Genomic DNA, 19,945 nt, shown 5'->3' with positions numbered 1-19,945 from the left:
ATTTGGTTAATTAAATTAAGCTTAACCTTGTCTTTGTGTTTATTTTTGTACAGTATGCAATAGACTGGCATGTCTTAAGGTCAATATTAGGTCAAAAATGGCAACAAAAAAAAACAGCTTTCTCTATAAACTCATCAGTCACTCGTTGTTTTGAGGAATGATGGCTAGACAATCCTTGAAATTGCCAAAAACCTTTTCATACAAAGGTGTAATTTTGACCAAGAACCTGATGGTCACTCTGACTCAGCTTCAGCATTTCTCTGTGGAGAGAGAAGAACCATCCAGAAGAACAACCATCTCTGCAGCACTCCACCAATCAGGCCTGTATGGTAGAGTGGCCAGACGGAAGCCATTCCTCAGTAAAAGGTACATGACAGCCCGTCTGGAGTTTTGTAATATTAATTGTTCACATTATTAATGTCCTGACTATATATTGTGATCAGTTGAATGCCACTTTGGTTAATAAAAGTACCAATTTATTTCCATAAGAGCAAAATCTGTACAACTTTTGGCCACCAGTGTACATATCCTGCACAAATATAGAAACAAATGTTGCTCCATAGACAAAACTTTTTGCTGGTTATTGAATTATAAGAAAAAAAGGTTATTTTAATTGTGAGCATAGAAAAATTGTACACAACATTAAGTTTTTAAGTGGATGATTGATATACGTTTATAATAAATTTATATAAAAATGAATTTTTAATAAATTCCTTATAAATAAAATAGCAATGCCAACCGGTTTTATGCAACCATTTTCCTTACCATTGTTTATTTACAGTAGGTCAAACTGTCCAATACAGTTTTCAAGTTAGTTTAATTAAGTTCTGAATAATACTTATGGATCATAATGTGTAATTTTATTGTTACACTTTTTGCAGTAGCCTATGTACAAAAATTTTAGTGAGCTAGGTATTGTGCATTACAAATTTAGTTAAAAATAAATCAATAAAATAAATAATAATAATAAATACAAACCAATAAATAGCTTGGTTGTCCGTTGAATTTATATTTTACAATCATAGAAAGTGGGGTAAAAACAAATGTGGAACATGTCTTCCACAATTCATGTCAGCAGAGGTCATCATCGATGGCAGTTTTGAATATTCAATTTAGGTGAATCACTTCTATTCATTTGGTGTGGAAGGTCTTTTTATGTCAAAAGGTGTAAATTATATAGACAAAAACTCACAGACTAGAACACAAAAACACAAGTATTAATTAAAACATTTATTGCAATGTGTTAACCAGGAATAATGTTGTACAATTAAGGCATATATGTAAGTCAATTTCTCTCCATAATTTATCACCCTGTTGAAAGAACAAGGTTTTGATGGCACAGAGGACTTTATCTTTGACCTTATTCTACAAATGAGCAGACAGAAAGTGGGGTATTAAAAGAAAACTATTGTAACTCTTAATGAAAGTGTCACAAAACAATGCTCTTGCTGCAGCATGTATTAATGACTTCAAATGTAGCAACTACCAAATATCAATACAAGATTTGTTACTTCCTTAAAAAAAGTCTTATGTTTTAATCCATATCTGACCTTGTATTATCATATTTATAGTCTGTTATGAACCTGCCATTAACTTAAAAGGGTCCCTATAGCATCTCAAACAGGATCTCTGTTGCATCTTGTTATCTTGGTTGGCTGATTGGCTTGAAGTAATAAAGAGCATTACTCTACATAAACTTTAAAGCCTGCTAAAGTTTCATTAAGTGGTTCGTCAGGATATGTCAGATGAGGTGAAAGATGAAGAACATTTATATGGTACAAATGACATATCATGGCTGATACAAATCTGAATCTGGCCAAGAATTGCTTTATAATTCAAATTTGGATGTATCCTAATAACTTATAATATAAGTACGCACAAATAATCATGCTACATTTTTCGGGGAAGCAAGCAGCAGGATAAATAGAAGGAACAAGTACTGGTAATGTAATTCCTTACAGTTATTCAATCGTGGAAATAGAAATGAACATCAACAACAATTTTTCAATATCATTTTGTAGTAAATCATGTTAATGTGCACAAAATATGCTGGTCAAATTAAAAAGAAAAAGAAAATATTTCTGTGCATATCAGAATATTGACACATACAGTATGTAACAAAAACAATGCAAAAGAATTGATGTGGTAAAGCCACATTTCTGGTCATATCCAAAATATTACCATACTGCATACAAATAAGAAGAATAGGAAATGTCAAGAGCATGGAGTTTAAGTAATATTTTCCTTCTGTTTAAATATAATAGAAATTATTTGTTGGTAAGTGGCATTCATTTGAAATTAGCATAGTCAGAGTAGATGTCGACAAAATCCTGTACCACTCTGTAGCAGAAGTCATACTGTTCCTGTGAAGAAAGTGTTAAATACATAATATCAGAATTCCCATAATTATGTGATTTTCATCTGTGTGCCCAAAGAATATAGAGAAACTTATGCCACACATAAAGTGTATTTCATTGCATTTGGTACAAAATACCAAAGCAAGCTGTATCTGCAAATAAATTACTTTCTTTGCTTTTCTTAGAACTAACTTCTCTTTTTTTAGGCCATTTTTGCAACTAATGGCACTTCAGGCCAACTTAACCCAAGGACATTTAATGGATGAATGAAGTCAGTTTGACAATCAGAAAGTGTCTAAATACTTTTTGTCTTTGTTTTGAACAAAATATCTGTTGTTTTACTTTGTATGGCATGAAAATACTGTGTGCACTATCTTTCTTTAAATTGTAACTTACTGTTTGATACTGTTTTTGACTGATATTTGATATGTTGTTATCTAATACAATGACATTCACATTTGTGACATTACATATATACACATATTTTTGGGTACCACTGTATGTATGTCAGGCCAGTTATATTCTCACCACAGTTTGGACCATATGTGGTCTCTGAGTGCGTAAACTCTTCACAGTCTGGAATACGTCTAGTAACCCCTCTGCTTTGACCCGCTCTAGGATGTTACTGAGGGCAACGAAGGTTCCGGTCCGGCCTGCACCAGCACTGATGTCACCAAGCAAGAGAGATTATTTTAATACCAGGTTTGCACCAGTTTGTTTCTTTTGCCTTAGAACAAAATTAAAGTCTGTTCAATTATGCATTATTAGTAGGTGTGTGTGTGTGTGTGCGTGCATGTGGGAGAGAGAGACAGAGACATGTAGAGTAGTGTACAGTGCATCCAGAATGTATTCACAGTGCTTCACTTTTTCCACAATTTGTTGTATTACAGCCGTATTCCAAAATTGATTAAATTAATTATTTCCCAAAAAATTCTACAAGCAATACCCCATAATGACAATGTGAAAGAAGTTTGTTTGAAATCTTTGCAAATTTATAAAAAAAATAAAAAAAATCACATGTACATAAGTATTCACAGCTTGGCACACCTATTTTTGGCCAGTTTCTCCCATTGTTCTATGCAGGACCTCTCAAGCTCCATCAGGTTGGATGGGGAGCTTCGGTGCACAGCCATTTTCAGATCTCTCCAGAGATGTTCAATCGGGTTCAAATCTGGGCTCTGGCTGGGCCACTCAAGGACATTCACAAAGTTGTCCCGTAGCCACTCCTTTGTTATCTTGGCTGTGTGCTTAGGGTCGTTGTCCTGTTGGAAGATGAATCTTCGCCCCAGTCTGAGGTCCAGAGCGCTCTGGAGCAGGTTTTCATCAAGGCTGTCTCTGTACATTGCTGCATTCATCTTTCCCTCAATCCTGAATAGTCTCCCAGTTCCTGCCGCTGAAAAACATCCCCACAGCATGATGCTGCCACCACCATGCTTCACTGTAGGGATGATATTGGCCAGGTGATGAGCGGTGCCTGGTTTTCTCCAGACATGGTGCTTGCCATTCAGGACAAAGAGTTCAAACTTTGTTTCATCAGCCCAGAGAATTTTGTTTCTCATGGTCTGAGAGTCCTTCAGGTGCCTTTTGGCAAACTCCAGACGGGCTGTCAAGTACCATTTACTGAGGAGTGGCTTCCGTCTGGACACTCTACCATACAGGCCTGATTGGTGGAGTGCTGCAGAGATGGTTGTTCTTCTGGATGGTTCTTCTCTCTCCACAGAGAAATGCTGGAGCTCAGTCAGAGTGACCATCAGGTTCTTGTTCACATCCCTGACTAAGGCACTTCTCCCCCGATTGCTCAGTTTGGCCGGGGGCCAGCTCTAGGAAGAGTCCTGGTGGTTCCAAACTTCTTCCATTTACGGATGATGGAGGCCACTGTGCACATTGGGACCTTAAGCGCTGCAGAATTTTTTTTGTACCCTTCCCCAGATCTGTGCCTTGATATAATCCTGTCTCAGAGGTCTACAGACAATTCCTTGGACTTCATGGCTTGGTTTGTGCTCTGACATGCACTGTTAACGGTGCGACCTTAGACAGGTGTGTGCCTTTCCAAATAATGTACAATCAACTGAATTTACCACAGGTGAACTCCAAACAAGTTGTAGAAACATCAGTGGAAACAGGATGCACTTGAGCTCAATTTTGAGTGTCATGGCAAAGGCTGTGAATACTTATGTACCTGTGATTTTTTTTTCATTTTTTATTTTTAATAAATTTGCAAAGATTAAATAAAAACATGACAAACTGTGGAAAAAGTGAAGCGTGTGAATACTTTCCGAATGCACTTTATGTACCTGCAATGCACCACTATAGGGTTGTTTCCAGATTGCTGCTGTTGTTTCTGCACTGCAGCAATAATATCAATCATTCCCTTTCCATCTGATGGGATTCCAATCTCTGGCCAGCCGTGGAAGTGGAACTGTCTGATTAAGCGAGTCTGCTTCTCCTACAAAGAGCACAATTCAGTCTCAGCACGGACAACAAATTGTATCATTATAAAGGAAGCTCCTAAGTTAAGCGTATGATGGATCATAATATACTTCTTTTTAACACTGTTGACTTACATATGAAAGCAGCATGTCTCGAATGCTGAAAGTCTCACACAGTGTGTCTCTCTTTAGCTCCAGTGCATACTCTCCAAATGAAACAACGCCCTCCACTGGCCAGTAACGGACACACTTCTCCTAGTGTCAGAGTACAAGCGAGAAAATGAGAGGAAGTGAATGTCTGAATATTTTCACTATACCTCTTTTATCAAGTTAATTAATGTTAATTATGTAAACTAATATAAATGTATAAAGATAAATATCTAAATGCATTAATTGTACCTGCTCTCTCTCTTTAAGCTCAGTCAGCATGACAATAGAGTGGCACTTCCATTCCCAAACCATGCGCCAGAAGTCCTGCACAGTGTGAACCAATGGTGCCTGAGTTGCAATATAGTAATCCTTCTGCCTGTAGCCCTGCAAAGGTAATGCATACTGTTATAAGCTCATTTTGTAAGGCCTTTTTTAAATATATTTACTAATACACACAGAAAGAAAGTGAACAAATGCCATGTTAAATGTGATTGTTTTTTCACTTGAGTGAACCAAAGGTATGTTCTTTGCGAGGCCATTATTTGAAATATCAGAGATATTTTATAATAGTATTTACAGTATTGTTACATATTAATAGCATTGTTGTTTTTACAGATACTTACATCTATGAAAGATGCATTAATGTAATCTGTGAATTCTTGTCCTCTCCTCATGGATAATATTACCCTGTTGAAATCATCTAGTAATAAGAAAGTATAATGATTACTTTAGGAAAGTTATGGATCAGTTTTTGAAAGAAAGAAAGACTTCACCAAAAGGACTGAAAATAAATCATATAGAACTGGATTGCTCATGACATCAAAAAAAGTGAAGCGACTGCACCACCATATTGCTATGCTCAAATGTTCCAATGTCTCTATTGACTTAATAAGAAATCATCTCATTTCATTAGTCATTCAATCACCGATTTTATATCTGAAATATGCATGTACATTCCTACAATGCAAATGACCTACACATGCAATTATTTATTTATTTAGATACTTTATGTCTATTTTCAGACTTATTTATTGTGAACATCGAAGCGTTTGTTCAGAGTTGTGTTTTCATCAAAAAGTGCCTTTTTCTCGCAGTCACTTGAATAAGTGTGCGCTCTCTCTCCCTCTATCACACGCACAGCGGGCGCGCAGAGAGGGAGACACGCAAAGCAAAGTTGGGTAAAATGAAAATGCTATACTAGGTTTAAATGGCAAATTAACATGTATATATGACATGTATCCATGTATGACTACAGAGAGCACTTCAATATGAAAACAAGCAAATCCTGGGCATTTAAGGTGATTTAGAAATCCTGGTCTGACCTTTTTAAAGTCCCGTTCAGGGGTAGGATGTACTGTCACCCTAAACAAGCAGATATTACAGCTTTTCCTACTTGCGTTACAACTTGTGGACAGTTTTGCTGCTTCCTTTGGTGATCGTTGTGCTGCACTGATAGGCTGAACGCCGGGTCAGGTGACATCACAATCCACCTACATCTTCTCCCTCATAATGAATATTATCAACAACAAGCTCATTTTACATTAAACATGATTGTCATAAGAGGGCGAAATGCGACTGTTGTATCCAGAGATCAGAGATGGTGAAACGGGTGTTTTAGCCTGTCAGTCATTGATGCTCTATGGCAGGTTTAGCAAACCAAGATGGCTGCTAGAACACTTCTGGTGACTTCACCTCATGCTGGTAGTTTACTATTGCGTCAGCGATCCAGTTCTACATTTATATCTGTGATCTGTACATATATCTTCTCACATGGGATGATCTGCAGTACTCTGTTCTTTCTCATGTTGGCAGGAAGATTTCCAGTTCTCATGTTCTCCTTCATTATGCGGACATTAGTCAGTTTCTATAGAGATTCAAAACAAAAGTTCAGGTCACATACGTTCAGGTTAAACACAACTACATCATCTGCCAAAGCTATTAAAGGGATAGTATGTCATTATTTACTCACACATGTCATTCCAAACCTGTATGACTTTCTTTCATCCAAGGGAAAAACTTGTTTAAATCTTCTGTTTTTTTTCGTCATAAAATGAAAGTGAATAGTGAATGTCAAGCCTCATAAAGGATAAAACACACAATAGAACCACAGTAAAATAATCTATACAACTCTATTTTACTATTTTATAACTATTTTACATGCAATCACTGGTAGGGTAGTGATAGTACACAAGTACAGTAGTGATAGTAGCGAAATAGTGATTAATGACTTCAATTTTGGTCAGTTCATCACACAAAGTGATCATATGCCTTCATAAGCCTTGGAGTATGATGCAAAAGTAATGTGGACTACATTTGTGACACTTTTGGATGCTCTATTAAGCTTCAAAGTGAGCCAATATAAACTACCTTTGTATGGAAATCAGCAATCAGAACTTTCTTTAAAATGTTTGCTTTTGTGTTCCACATAAGTAAGAAGCTCATACAGGTTTAGAACAGCATTAGTGTGAGTAAATGACTGATTTTATTTTATGACTTTAAGATTTGTCATAGCATGGTCATTATTGTAGCGAATCAGCTCTATATTCTTCCACCGTTAGGTAGTGAATCAGTTCTATGAAATATTAATAATCAATCATAACTTGTTATAATCGATTATGAATATTTGGATCAGTTAATCGGGTTAACTTGATGTAGCTACATTAACATTACAACCAAATACTCGGTTCATCCCGTGAACACTCAATTTTGGTTATTAATTAATTAATTAATAGAAATGTACATTTCGGGGCAAGGGAAATGTCTTTCTTACTAAGTATTAAGAGCAAGTAGTCAAAATCTATGATTAGTGACTTTAGATATGAGCTTGAGACACAGACAACTTTACATGTGACATGAACAAGACTTTATTAACTAGACTAAACATTTAAACTAATCTAACATACATATACATACATTCATACAGTTTACCAAGGGAAAGAGGGCTGAAGCAGAATACAGGAAGGCAAGAAGTTATAGCATTGTTTGAAGTTCAGCAGATCAACAGCCTGAGCAAACCATCATATTAGTTCTGACTACGCCCTTTTTAGAAAGGGGTTAAGGATACTTAATGTATCAAATAATGAGACTAAGTTTGATACTTGCATGTCCCATTTGAATTAAACTGTCCTGATGCAATTTGTTGAGGCTCCAGTTGATCTTTGATGATGTTGTCTTGATGAGAGAGAGAACCAGTGAGAGTCAGAGGATCTTGGTGAATGGGCAGTCGAGGCCGTAGCCTGGCACATGCTTGGGAGTCCTTGGGGCCTTTAGTTTGGCATCATTCAGCGAGAGAGTGAGAGAGCACAAGGCTCAGAGAGCAAGAGAGGCTAAGAAGAGTTGGTAAGATAAGAGCTAAGATGAGAGGAAGTGGGCGCAGCAATTTTATACCCTCGGGAAACAGGTCCCACCTCTCATTGGCTCGACCAATAAGAAGGGTTTGAGTTCTAGGCGGGAATTTGGTTTATTGCTCTTTGTTGTAAAATTGCCCATTGCATGTGCAAGAAAGAAAATAGGAAATATACTTTTAATACTAATATGTTGTTGTTATCGACATATCATGTACACAGTCATTTCAATCTTCAAAATACCAAGTTATAGAGACCAAATATGCCACACATATGATTTTGGTTAACCATAGTATGCAAAGTCTGAAACATTAACCCATTAGTTTGCAAGAAAACATAGATCAAGCACATTTAAGGGAAAATGTGAGATGGCACATTAGATACATGTCAATATTTATCACATGGATATATAGAATATATATATATAGGATTAACAGGGTTCATTTCTCTTTCTCAGTAAGAGAATGAAGGGAGGGTCAGCACTTCTCTGAACATTCCTTTGGAGGTCGTAAAGGCCTCCATTACTCTGGGCAGGAGAATGATTCCTTTGTCAAGGCTCATTTGCATGTTTCTGGCTGGGTTTATGACGGTAAGAGATTTTGGGCTGAATGACTCAAAAGATAGTAAAACATCGCGTAATATCATTCTACAGAGATCTTATATTCGAATTCAGCTCGGACAAATCGTAAGGTTTAATTTGATACCAAGAAAGGTATATTTAGTACAATTAATAAGGGAATATACACTGAGGCTATTAAATATGAGGCCTCAGAGTTTAAAACACACAACGAAACAGTTCTAACGAGTTTGATATACCTCAGAAATACACAACATACAGGGATTACACGTATTTCATTAGCAATATGCAGTTCTGTGTTTAACTGGAAAACACACACACACACACATTTTTACGTTCAAAGTTTCCCCCTTCCTGTCCACATGATAAGCACGTGGTGAGCATGCGGATGTCACATGCGGTTCTCTGTCAATAGTTCATTGTCTCTTTGTCAATACATTTATTGTGCTTGTGGAGGCTGGTTGGCGCTATTTCAGTAATTAGGGGGTTTTTAACAGTAAGTTCTTGTTTGTTCGGGAATCTGTTAAGGCACTGATCCTCCGCCATACCTTACAGTCCCCCTTTTTCGCCAGGTGGTGTCCCTGTTGGAGACATCATCGGACGACAATCATCACAATGGCGGATGGCAGGTGAATCATGAGGGTTTTGTAGCAGGTGGTTGTTCCACGGTGGGTGATGTAGACAGTAGCCACATCCAGGTCTCTGCAGCAGGTGCAGAGGCAGCAGGTGCCTTGACAGTGTGTCACCTGTCATTATGAAGTCAGTTCGTTTGAGGCAGGTGCTTGTTTGTGGCTGCAGGGAGTGGTTATGGGCATTGTGTAGTGTGGAGAGAGTTTCAGACTGACCTAGTACTGGTAGCAAAAGGGCAGCAGGTGGCCGTTCAGCCCTTGGTTCGGCACCCAGTCACCAGGTGTCTGAAGTCTGCAGTGTTACTCTGCTCTGGCAGCAGTGCTGACTTGAGCTTGCCTGAGTGGTGTTGGGCAAGAGTCAGAGGTTTGTTCTTCCCAGTACTCCTCAGGGGAGTTCTGTTCCAGGAGCTCTTTTGCTAGTGCTAGCAGCTCTTGTAACTCAGTAACAGGCGTTTCTAGCTGTCTTTGTGCAGCCTCTGTTTGGCACCTGTTTGAAAGGTGTACAGGAGGATGTTGTTGTAGACTGCTGTGGGACGTCCTGTGGTGTTTGCTGGGTGAGGCCTTGTGTTTGTTAAAGGCCTTCTGTGTCAGGTCACGCAGTTGTTGGATAGGCATTGTGTGGGGGCAGGCCATAATGCCTAAATGGTGACTTACCATAGGATGGAGGTTTCGGAGGAAAAGGCTCTTGAAGCTGGTGTCCTCCTCCATCCCAGGTTTGTTGCGAGCTCCGAGTAAGCTCGTCTGAGTCTGTGGTAGTAAACATAGGGAGTTTCATGCCGACCCTGTTTGGTGTCTAGGGCAGCGATCAGTCCGTTTTTAGACTCTGAGAATTCCCTTATGATGGCTTGTTTCAGCTGCTGGTAGTTAGACTGGATGTTTTCTGGCTGTCGAGCCAGAAAGCGTCGCAACTCTGGGCTGGACGTGATCCAGATCAGATGGAGTCTATCTTGATGGTTCACACTCATCAAAGACTGCAGGTGAAAGTCAATGTCTCGCAGGTAAGCGTGGACGTCGTGGTCTCCTGCAAGCTCTGGTGTAAATGCAGGGATATGTCTGGCCATTCGGTTGAGGTCTTTGAGTGTCGCTACACGTGTCGTTTCAAGATTCGTCTGAATCAATCCTTTTCCTTCCGCGGCTGCAGAAGCTTTAAGGAAACTGTCCGATGACGTGTTAAGCAGTGGGGTTTGTCTCCCCCTTTGTAAATCTGTGCTTGGCTGGGGAGGTTTCTCTGCTGATTGCAAGTGGGGAGTGAGATGTCTCTCCTGCTGTGGTTCCTTTTGCAGCAGGTAAGAGTGTCTCAGTTCTCGTTGGACCATGTCAAGTTCATCTTTGGTGTTGTCCAGCTGCTGAGTCAGCACTTTAACTTCAGCTCTGGACACATTCAGTTGACCTTCACAGGCCATGATTCTGGCATCTTTGTCCAAGAGTTCAGAATTTGCTGTTTTTAACAGTGAATCTTTGTGAAAAAGTACCTTTTCCAGGTGCTCTCTGCCTGTCTTTTCCAACTGCTCTTGTTGTTTAGCAGCTGTCAGAGCCGTTTGAAGTCTGTGGATTACCTCCTGTGACTCCCTTCTGCCAGGGTCCTTGTGTCTGTCCTGAGCCTCCATCTCTAGCTGGTCTATGCGGTTTTTAGCATGTGTCAGCTCCGTTTGGGACTCAGTGATCTGGCGTTTGAGGTTGTTTACCTCCTGTTTCAAACCTGTGAGGTTGTGGGCCAGGACGATAACCTCAGTCAGATATTTGTGCTCATACCTCTGGTTTGAGTCGTCTGTCATTAGTTCTTTTCCCTCGTTTTCCAGTTGCTTTTTGTTCTGTTGCTGAAGGTCGTCAGCAGCCATGGATAAAAGGGTGTTCCTCAAAACACCTAGCCAGTCCTTTTGGCCTGCCATCTGGGCAGTTAGGCTGAGCATCTGCAACATTTTGGCACACTTCTGGTGAGAGTAAGGGCAAGAGACTAATGCAAGATCAAACAGAATTTGGAGCTAAAGGCAAAGTGAGACAGCAAGGTGTATAATGTACAGCTAGGTTTTGCTAGGTGTGGTTAACAATTGAAATGTGTTCCTGATTATTACTATCTTAGCTGCAAATAGCAGGATGCTCAGATTTGTGTGGATCTGAGTGGCTTTGCTAAAAGAGCGTAAGCCTAGATTTAATAAATGACTTAAGATGTTTCTTTGGGTCAAATTATTTATCAGCACTTACTGATAGCATACAACAGGCTTGATCTTTGAACACATGAAGAGGAGAAAGAAAGAGGAAGAAAAGAGCTTTCCTATTAGATTGTGTCTATTAGTGTTGCTCAAAATTATGCCATAGAAATCGTCTAGATTACTAGTGTAGCTGGCTCATAAAATTTAAGCAACTTGTTGCAAATAAACACAAAATCGAGAAGAAAAGTATGTCTAGTTACTTTTGCAGTTTTATGGGGAAATAAAACCACACTAGACCAAGAGGGTTAAATGGGAAAATGAATAGCTGACTTCTATTATTAGTAAAAATAATAAAAAGACTTGAAGAAGTGATTAAAATAGCAGAATAACCTTGTATTGGGAATAATCAATAGCACTTATGATTAACAATTAGATTTGCTTTGGACATCATTCTATAGTTGGTCACAGCTGTTGCGTGTTCAAGACCACACAATGTGTTTGTCCCTCTATAAAGTTTAGTCAACGTGCCATTGAAAGTTCCCAATAACTATAAAAATTATTCTCTATCTAAACAGTTTACATGTAATTAAGTTTTTAGATTTAATTAACAAAGTAACTGCAAATTTAGCTGAACAGCGTTCAGTAAGGGATGCACCTGAAAGGTGCAGGTGAAGTTAGATGAGAAGAATTAAAGTTAAGGAAAGAGAAAGTGAGAATTCAGAAACCAGAAATGGGGTTAAAGGAAAATGGTTTAGATCACTTCACTCTGCATGCACACAAGCTGTAGATAAAGGCTTCATGTAAATTATGCTAGCAGCTAACTGTTGAAGCTATTAGTTAGCTTAGCCTAAGCTAAGGGGCTGCTAAGTTGGGTTAGCTTAGCCATCTAGGCTGGTTTGTTTACAAAATGGCGTCGGAAGGAAACACGTGCTATCTGGAGTGAGCACTTCCTGTGACAAGTCGTTGTCATGGGAACCAATGCACTTCAGAGTTTCAGTGAGTGAAACACAGGTTTGATCACCAGGAAGCTAAGCCTTTTAGATGCACAGATAAAGTTTAGATGAAGGACATCAATCTAACTATAATTTGTAAGGCCTTTATACTGTGAAAAGGGAGCATCGCCCAAATCTACATTTATATAACACTGTACTGAGATTTCTTCATCAGAAACAGGTTAAGCAATCAATTCTGGTACAGTTTACATGCCGCTGAGCTGAGATTCCTTCATCAAAACAGACTTACACTTTAATACTGAAATTAGGGTTTCTCCGCTAAAATCATATTACTCGTACACTGATACCTTTTGAAAATATGCTTAAATGTGTTAAGACTCTTTCAATTACAGTAGAGATGTCAATTCAAGCCATCACTTTATCCGCATCCAAACAAGCCAGCAACTAGTGAAGCAAATGCCGTTTCGCATGTCATGTCCTATTCTGACCGGAATTATTCAATGCACACTTTTAGGTTGACAGTGGTTCAAGCTCATAACCTTTGTTTAATCATGCCCGCAGCATTCTCCACCATTATGTAGCGAATCAGCTCTATATTCTTCCACCATTAGGTAGCGAATCAGTTCTATGAAATATTAATAATCAATCATAACTTGTTATAATCGATTATGAATATTTGGATCAGTTAATCGGGTTAACTTGATGTAGCTACATTAACATTACAACCAAATACTCGGTTCATCCCGTGAACACTCAATTTTGGTTATTAATTAATTAATTAATAGAAATGTACATTTCGGGGCAAGGGAAATGTCTTTCTTACTAAGTATTAAGAGCAAGTAGTCAAAATCTATGATTAGTGACTTTAGATATGAGCTTGAGACACAGACAACTTTACATGTGACATGAACAAGACTTTATTAACTAGACTAAACATTTAAACTACTCTAACATACATATACATACATTCATACAGTTTACCAAGGGAAAGAGGGCTGAAGCAGAATACAGGAAGGCAAGAAGTTATAGCATTGTTTGAAGTTCAGCAGATCAACAGCCTGAGCAAACCATCATATTAGTTCTGACACGCCCTTTTTAGAAAGGGGTTAAGGATACTTAATGTATCAAATAATGAGACTAAGTTTGATACTTGCATGTCCCATTTGAATTAAACTGTCCTGATGCAATTTGTTGAGGCTCCAGTTGATCTTTGATGATGTTGTCTTGATGAGAGAGAACCAGTGAGAGTCAGAGGATCTTGGTGAATGGGCAGTCGAGGCCGTAGCCTGGCACATGCTTGGGAGTCCTTGGGGCCTTTAGTTTGGCATCATTCAGCGAGAGAGTGAGAGAGCACAAGGCTCAGAGAGCAAGAGAGGCTAAGAGCAGAGAGTGATAAGAGTGGAAGATAAGAGCTAGAGATGAGAGGAAGTGGGCGCAGCAATTTTATACCCTCGGGAAACAGGTCCCACCTCTCATTGGCTCGACCAATAAGAAGGGTTTGAGTTCTAGGCGGGAATTTGGTTTATTGCTCTTTGTTGTAAAATTGCCCATTGCATGTGCAAGAAAGAAAATAGGAAATATACTTTTAATACTAATATGTTGTTGTTATCGACATATCATGTACACAGTCATTTCAATCTTCAAAATACCAAGTTATAGAGACCAAATATGCCACACATATGATTTTGGTTAACCATAGTATGCAAAGTCTGAAACATTAACCCATTAGTTTGCAAGAAAACATAGATCAAGCACATTTAAGGGAAAATGTGAGATGGCACATTAGATACATGTCAATATTTATCACATGGATATATAGAATATATATATATAGGATTAACAGGGTTCATTTCTCTTTCTCAGTAAGAGAATGAAGGGAGGGTCAGCACTTCTCTGAACATTCCTTTGGAGGTCGTAAAGGCCTCCATTACTCTGGGCAGGAGAATGATTCCTTTGTCAAGGCTCATTTGCATGTTTCTGGCTGGGTTTATGACGGTAAGAGATTTTGGGCTGAATGACTCAAAAGATAGTAAAACATCGCGTAATATCATTCTACAGAGATCTTATATTCGAATTCAGCTCGGACAAATCGTAAGGTTTAATTTGATACCAAGAAAGGTATATTTAGTACAATTAATAAGGGAATATACACTGAGGCTATTAAATATGAGGCCTCAGAGTTTAAAACACACAACTGAAACAGTTCTAACGAGTTTGATATACCTCAGAAATACACAACATACAGGGATTACACGTATTTCATTAGCAATATGCAGTTCTGTGTTTAACTGGAAAACACACACACACACACATTTTTACGTTCAAAGTTTCCCCCTTCCTGTCCACATGATAAGCACGTGGTGAGCATGCGGATGTCACATGCGGTTCTCTGTCAATAGTTCATTGTCTCTTTGTCAATACATTTATTGTGCTTGTGGAGGCTGGTTGGCGCTATTTCAGTAATTAATTAGGGGGGTTTTTAACAGTAAGTTCTTGTTTGTTCGGGAATCTGTTAAGGCACTGATCCTCCGCCATACCTTACATTATCCTACATGAGCTCTATGGATGTTTTTGCTTAGCAAACCAATTTTTGTATGAGCACTTTAACTGAAAGAGGAAAACTGGTCACTGATGTTATTGAAGGCTGGAAAAGTGTTTCTTACTCTGAATTCTTCCTCCAGTCCCACTCGGTCCATATGTGTGTGTGTGTTGTGGAGTTTTTGGAGGTGGCCCTCTAGTGAGGCAATGTCTAACTCAGTGTCACCATACAGGTAGTGCTCCAAAAGTGCCTGGTAAATAAATGAATACTGCATCTGTGGGCGAGAAAGAGCAATGTCAGTGGCCTTGTACAGCTGAAATGATGAGTTAAAAATCTGCACAGCAAAAAGGCTGCAGAATGTCCTTTACATCTGTTTGGATGAGCTGACAACGCTGCTTTCGTATTCTGGATACGAAGCCGAACACGTCCACCCTCCCTTCAGCGTGCATCATATCCATCATCGCATCAATCACAATGAACGTCCCGGTCCTTCCAACCCCAGCACTACAGAGAGAGAGAGAGAGAGAGAGAGAGAGAGAGAGAGAGAGAGGACTAGAAAATATCCTCAAATGAATAATTTACTCACTCGGGTCATTTCAAACCCAACACAAAAGGATGTTTGGCAGAATGTTAGCCTCAGTCACCATTCATTTCCATTATATTGAAAAAAAGATGCAATGAAAGTGAATGGTGACTGAGCATATTATTCTGCCTATAATGTTTGATTGTATCATGAGGTTGATTAAACTTCAAATAAACGCCACATATCAGCTCTAACTTGTTTTAATATTGGAAAATTGTAATATATATTATATAGAGTGTTATGCCTGAAAAAAATTTATGCTTAAAGTTATGTAAAACCTACCACTATTGGTCTCACACATGGTCACAAACAGGAAGGGACAATTGTAAGCTTTCTGACTTAAAGGTTGGCTTGTTATTCCACTTCAGTGAGGGACTTTTCACACAGCTTTTTAACAAGTGGGCAAATCTGACATTCTGGCTAAAGTTGTTAACAATCCCACATGAGGGGACTGGCTTTTTAAAACAGCTGAGCTCTACACTCACAAAGTGCCAAAAGACATCTGTGTTGTGACTGTTTGCTGTAGTTTAAGTATTCAAGGGTTAGACTGAACTCACTCGCATTCTCAAATGCCCCTCTATAGATCTGATAGATGAAAAACAAGAGACAATAAGATTTTAGTCATGTCATTAGTAGTGTATTCTTTATTTGTTACTTATAGTATAAAATCCCTGTTTTGTTTTGAGGGAGGGAACACACGTTCTTATAAAATGTATGTAGGATTTTTTGGCAAAAAAACACTAGATGCAGCCAAACGAATATAGCAGAACGCAAGTCTCTCGCGACACAGCGTCTAAAAAATCTGCCTCTCCTATGCGAGGCACTGAACAAACTGCAATTCATGGCACAGAGGTCAACGACATACGTCTATTGCATGCTTAAATAGGATAGCATTTGAAAAACATCACAGAGGGACACAAAAATGTGCCGCTTTGAATGAGTGTCTACTAAATTCATTCATGTAAATTTACATATATATATTAATTTGTATAATTAGACCTACCTACAATCTTACCTACAGTACATACACTCAAAAATAATAATATAATTAAGTGTATGCACAAGTCATATTTCAAAATTTTTACTAGAAGTGGTATTGCAAATTAGTTGTTGCCTGTTGTGTTGATTTGTAATGAATAAATACATTTCTATGGACACATTTTGACATTTGCCAAAGCACAACAACTTAATTTAATTAGTCTTTTATTGCTTTTATTGAGAGTAAATCTAGTGAGCTGTCTTACCTACAATGCACTATTATTGGTCCAGCATGGGCAGGATTGACACTCTTGACTTTCTTAAGAAACTTGAGCATGCCAATAGGGGAGAGGGGTACACCAAAATCAGGCCAACTGGTGAAATGCAGCTGAGTAACCAACCTTGGAGGTCTCCAACCATCAGCAGCATGCTGCAAAACCACACAGGTGTTACCAATGATAAGACCTTGCATTCATTCAAAACACTTATTTAAATAGAACATTGAAATTTAAAACAATATAATTGGCTGACTTATTCCACAAGAGTATGACATATGTGGCTACTAATTGGCAGGCCTGTCAGGAGCATTACTGTACTAGAACATTAGTGTAGTATGTAGGGCATTTGATATCTGATGCTGTAATGTTTAGGAGGGAAATGACATCTCACGTGCTGCACAAAGAACTTCCTGATCGTGTAGTCCACCAAGACAGTGACATCTTCCATTGCCACCCTCACACAGCCATAGATCCAGCAGCCCTGCTCAGGCCAGTACTGATGGCACTTTTCCTAAGGGTCAAACACAGAAAACTCAGACATTAAGAGGAGCAGATTTTGATCTTACTAACGCTCAAGGGGTATAACTGCATGTATTTTGGAAATAAACAAGTTTACTTACTGCAAAACATTATGAGGATAGACATTTGATTAAACCAACACCCTTCCTTCCCTGATTCTGAGCTATTATTTGCATGTTAACCCATTTGACATTGAATTTGTCCCTGATGTGACTTTGTGATGTACTCTCTTACCTCTTTTCTTTCTCTTGTGTTGGTCAACATGACTATTGTAGTAGATTTCTGCTCCCAAAGCATCCTCCAGAAATCCCCCACTGTCTCTGGCTTTGGACCTGCATAAAGAGCGAAGGTGAAATAGCAACATACTCTCACGATGAAATCGTCAGGATTCTAACGTCTTTTCTAAATTTGCCTAATTCATATGTTATTGTGTGACTGCACTCGTTTGAATTCCTACGACTTTCACTACAGCCAATGACGTTGCTGGACATTGTTTCCATCTAATATGCAACAATTACTTGCTTCTGTCACACACAACAGCTTCCTTTCATGTTTACTCACTCTACTGATTGGTTAAGTTTAGATAGGGGGTTTGGTTAAGGGCATAATATTAATAAGTATGTCCTTAACGCCGGAAATCGTGCTTACTTCCGCATTAGACATCCGGGAATTTGCAACTGATGGAGTCGTCTGAGTTTATACAAACAACATTGTGCGACATCACATGAAATAGCCAACTCCTGAAATATGTAAGACTTTTAATGAGATCAGGTTGGGAAATAGGAAAAAAAAGTAAAGGTAAAACTAAGGATTGTAATGACTGTGTTCAATTAATAACATTATCTGCTAGTAAAAATACATTTCTTCATATGGGAAGAAAAAACAGCTTCTTCAAGCTTACCTTGAGCTGCAATAAATTTGTTCTTTTCTCTGTAACCCTAGAGGAAAGATAAAGGAATCAACACTAAGACTAAATACAGAAGAAAAGAAAATGTCACCCATGTATAGCAGTAATTCATTTACATGGGCTTCGTGAAAAGCTGTTAATTATTACAGTAAGCTGTCGTAAGCAATCCTTTAAATTCAGCTGTTTTTGATATTTGTGATTTTATGGTGTTCTGTATACAAAAAATGAGGGTACTAGTATTTGATAGGGTACAATAGTAGAGGGTAATTTAGTTTGAGAGAGGGTAAAGGGTATAACTTATAGCAGCATTAATATCACTACAATTCAAAATTTGACAACAGATAGGGTGAGAACTTGAAATAAATCCTACTTAATGTTTTGAAAAGCACTGAGAGAAGTACTCACATCTATATAAGAGGCATTTATATAATCTGAGCCCATATATCCATCTATGTGTGAAAGCAACACTCTGGAGTGGTCATCTGTCAAGGAAATAAACATTTTACTGTAAGATTCAGGACTATTTTAGTGCACATGATAGTGAACCTTTCCAGACCTGTGTAACTCCCCCTACAGAACTGAGATTTTCTTCTAAAAATCTTTGTGTTCTTTAGGAGAAAGAAAGCCATCTGTGAGTAAATGATGAGAGAATAAAAAAAAAAATTGGTGAACTATCCCTTTAAAGGTAAACTGAGTCATTTTTATTTATTGCACTCTGGGCAATACGGCATTTGTCTTGGACTCACCTAGAGGTGTGGATGCAACATCTTGCAAAAGGTTTCGGTCACCTATTCACAGTCTGACATTATTAATTTATTCCACAAGAAAAAGTGCCCAATAACAGGGATAAAGTGAGAAATGTTCGGCTGGTCATGTGATTTCAACACAGCAAATCCCATGAGTTGACGTGCTCCATGTAAAATAAATCAGCTTTTATTAGGCTACTAATATTGGGTCTTCATCTCATGTGAGTGTACATGATTTTAAACATGTTTAAAAAATATATATTAGGCCTATGTAAAAACGTTTTAATGAAGGAAATAAATACAGAGTGCACCTTTAAAGAATGCAAGAATACTGGACCAAAAATAAAAAAAAACAAGTTCCTCCACAATATTTGCAATGTTTGTGCAGAATAGAGAGTGAGAGGAATACTTACAGGGGAGAATATTGGGATATCTGTTTTTTTCTCTGTTCTCCTCTCTGCTTGCCTCTTCAAAGGTACCACAGCCAAAACCACAAGGCAAAGACTATAAAAGAGCAACAGAGTTAGAAAGAACTTTATAAGAGTATAAGATAACAAAAGCGAGGGAGTCTATACTCTATGTGAAGAATGGGGAAGATATATGTGCCTGTGTTTAAGTTCCTACATTAAATTCTTCTCTGAAGAGTTTGCTGTCATCTGCCATGCGTAGGCGAAATTCTTCCTCCAGAAAGTCAAGCGGCATGGGGAAATAACGCTTTGATGGAGAGGGTGATCTTGGGAGGAGCACCACTGTTTGTTCTGAGAGAAAAAGATAAAGAGATGTATTATAAGATTTATTTTAATATT

At 38.4% G+C, this 19,945-nt stretch overlaps 1 protein-coding gene across 3 annotated transcripts in view; it reads right to left on the bottom strand.

The window, feature by feature from the left end:
* Positions 1-1,241: 1,241 nt before the first annotated feature.
* LOC127662175 (receptor-type tyrosine-protein phosphatase epsilon-like) overlaps positions 1,242-19,945 on the bottom strand; it is a 32,902-nt gene continuing 14,198 nt past the window's right edge. For all 3 annotated transcript variants that reach the window (XM_052153252.1, XM_052153251.1, XM_052153253.1), the window contains 16 exons: positions 19,764-19,897; positions 19,553-19,643; positions 18,799-18,875; positions 18,388-18,424; positions 17,721-17,818; positions 17,359-17,478; positions 16,956-17,119; positions 15,497-15,632; positions 15,253-15,402; positions 6,707-6,800; positions 5,560-5,636; positions 5,186-5,320; positions 4,922-5,041; positions 4,652-4,803; positions 2,886-3,021; positions 1,242-2,363 (listed from right to left, as the gene is read on the bottom strand). In XM_052153252.1, coding sequence (XP_052009212.1) covers positions 2,289-2,363; positions 2,886-3,021; positions 4,652-4,803; positions 4,922-5,041; positions 5,186-5,320; positions 5,560-5,636; positions 6,707-6,800; positions 15,253-15,402; positions 15,497-15,632; positions 16,956-17,119; positions 17,359-17,478; positions 17,721-17,818; positions 18,388-18,424; positions 18,799-18,875; positions 19,553-19,643; positions 19,764-19,897 — 1,796 coding nt within the window. In that variant the 3' untranslated portion in view covers positions 1,242-2,288. The remainder of the gene's footprint in view (positions 2,364-2,885; positions 3,022-4,651; positions 4,804-4,921; positions 5,042-5,185; positions 5,321-5,559; positions 5,637-6,706; positions 6,801-15,252; positions 15,403-15,496; positions 15,633-16,955; positions 17,120-17,358; positions 17,479-17,720; positions 17,819-18,387; positions 18,425-18,798; positions 18,876-19,552; positions 19,644-19,763; positions 19,898-19,945) is intronic.

Source organism: Xyrauchen texanus, chromosome 22, assembly GCF_025860055.1.
Source record: "Xyrauchen texanus isolate HMW12.3.18 chromosome 22, RBS_HiC_50CHRs, whole genome shotgun sequence".
Lineage (NCBI taxonomy): Eukaryota > Metazoa > Chordata > Actinopteri > Cypriniformes > Catostomidae > Xyrauchen > Xyrauchen texanus.
The sequence above is the reverse complement of the archived record's forward strand: the minus strand, read 5'-3'. Positions and strand labels throughout refer to the sequence as shown.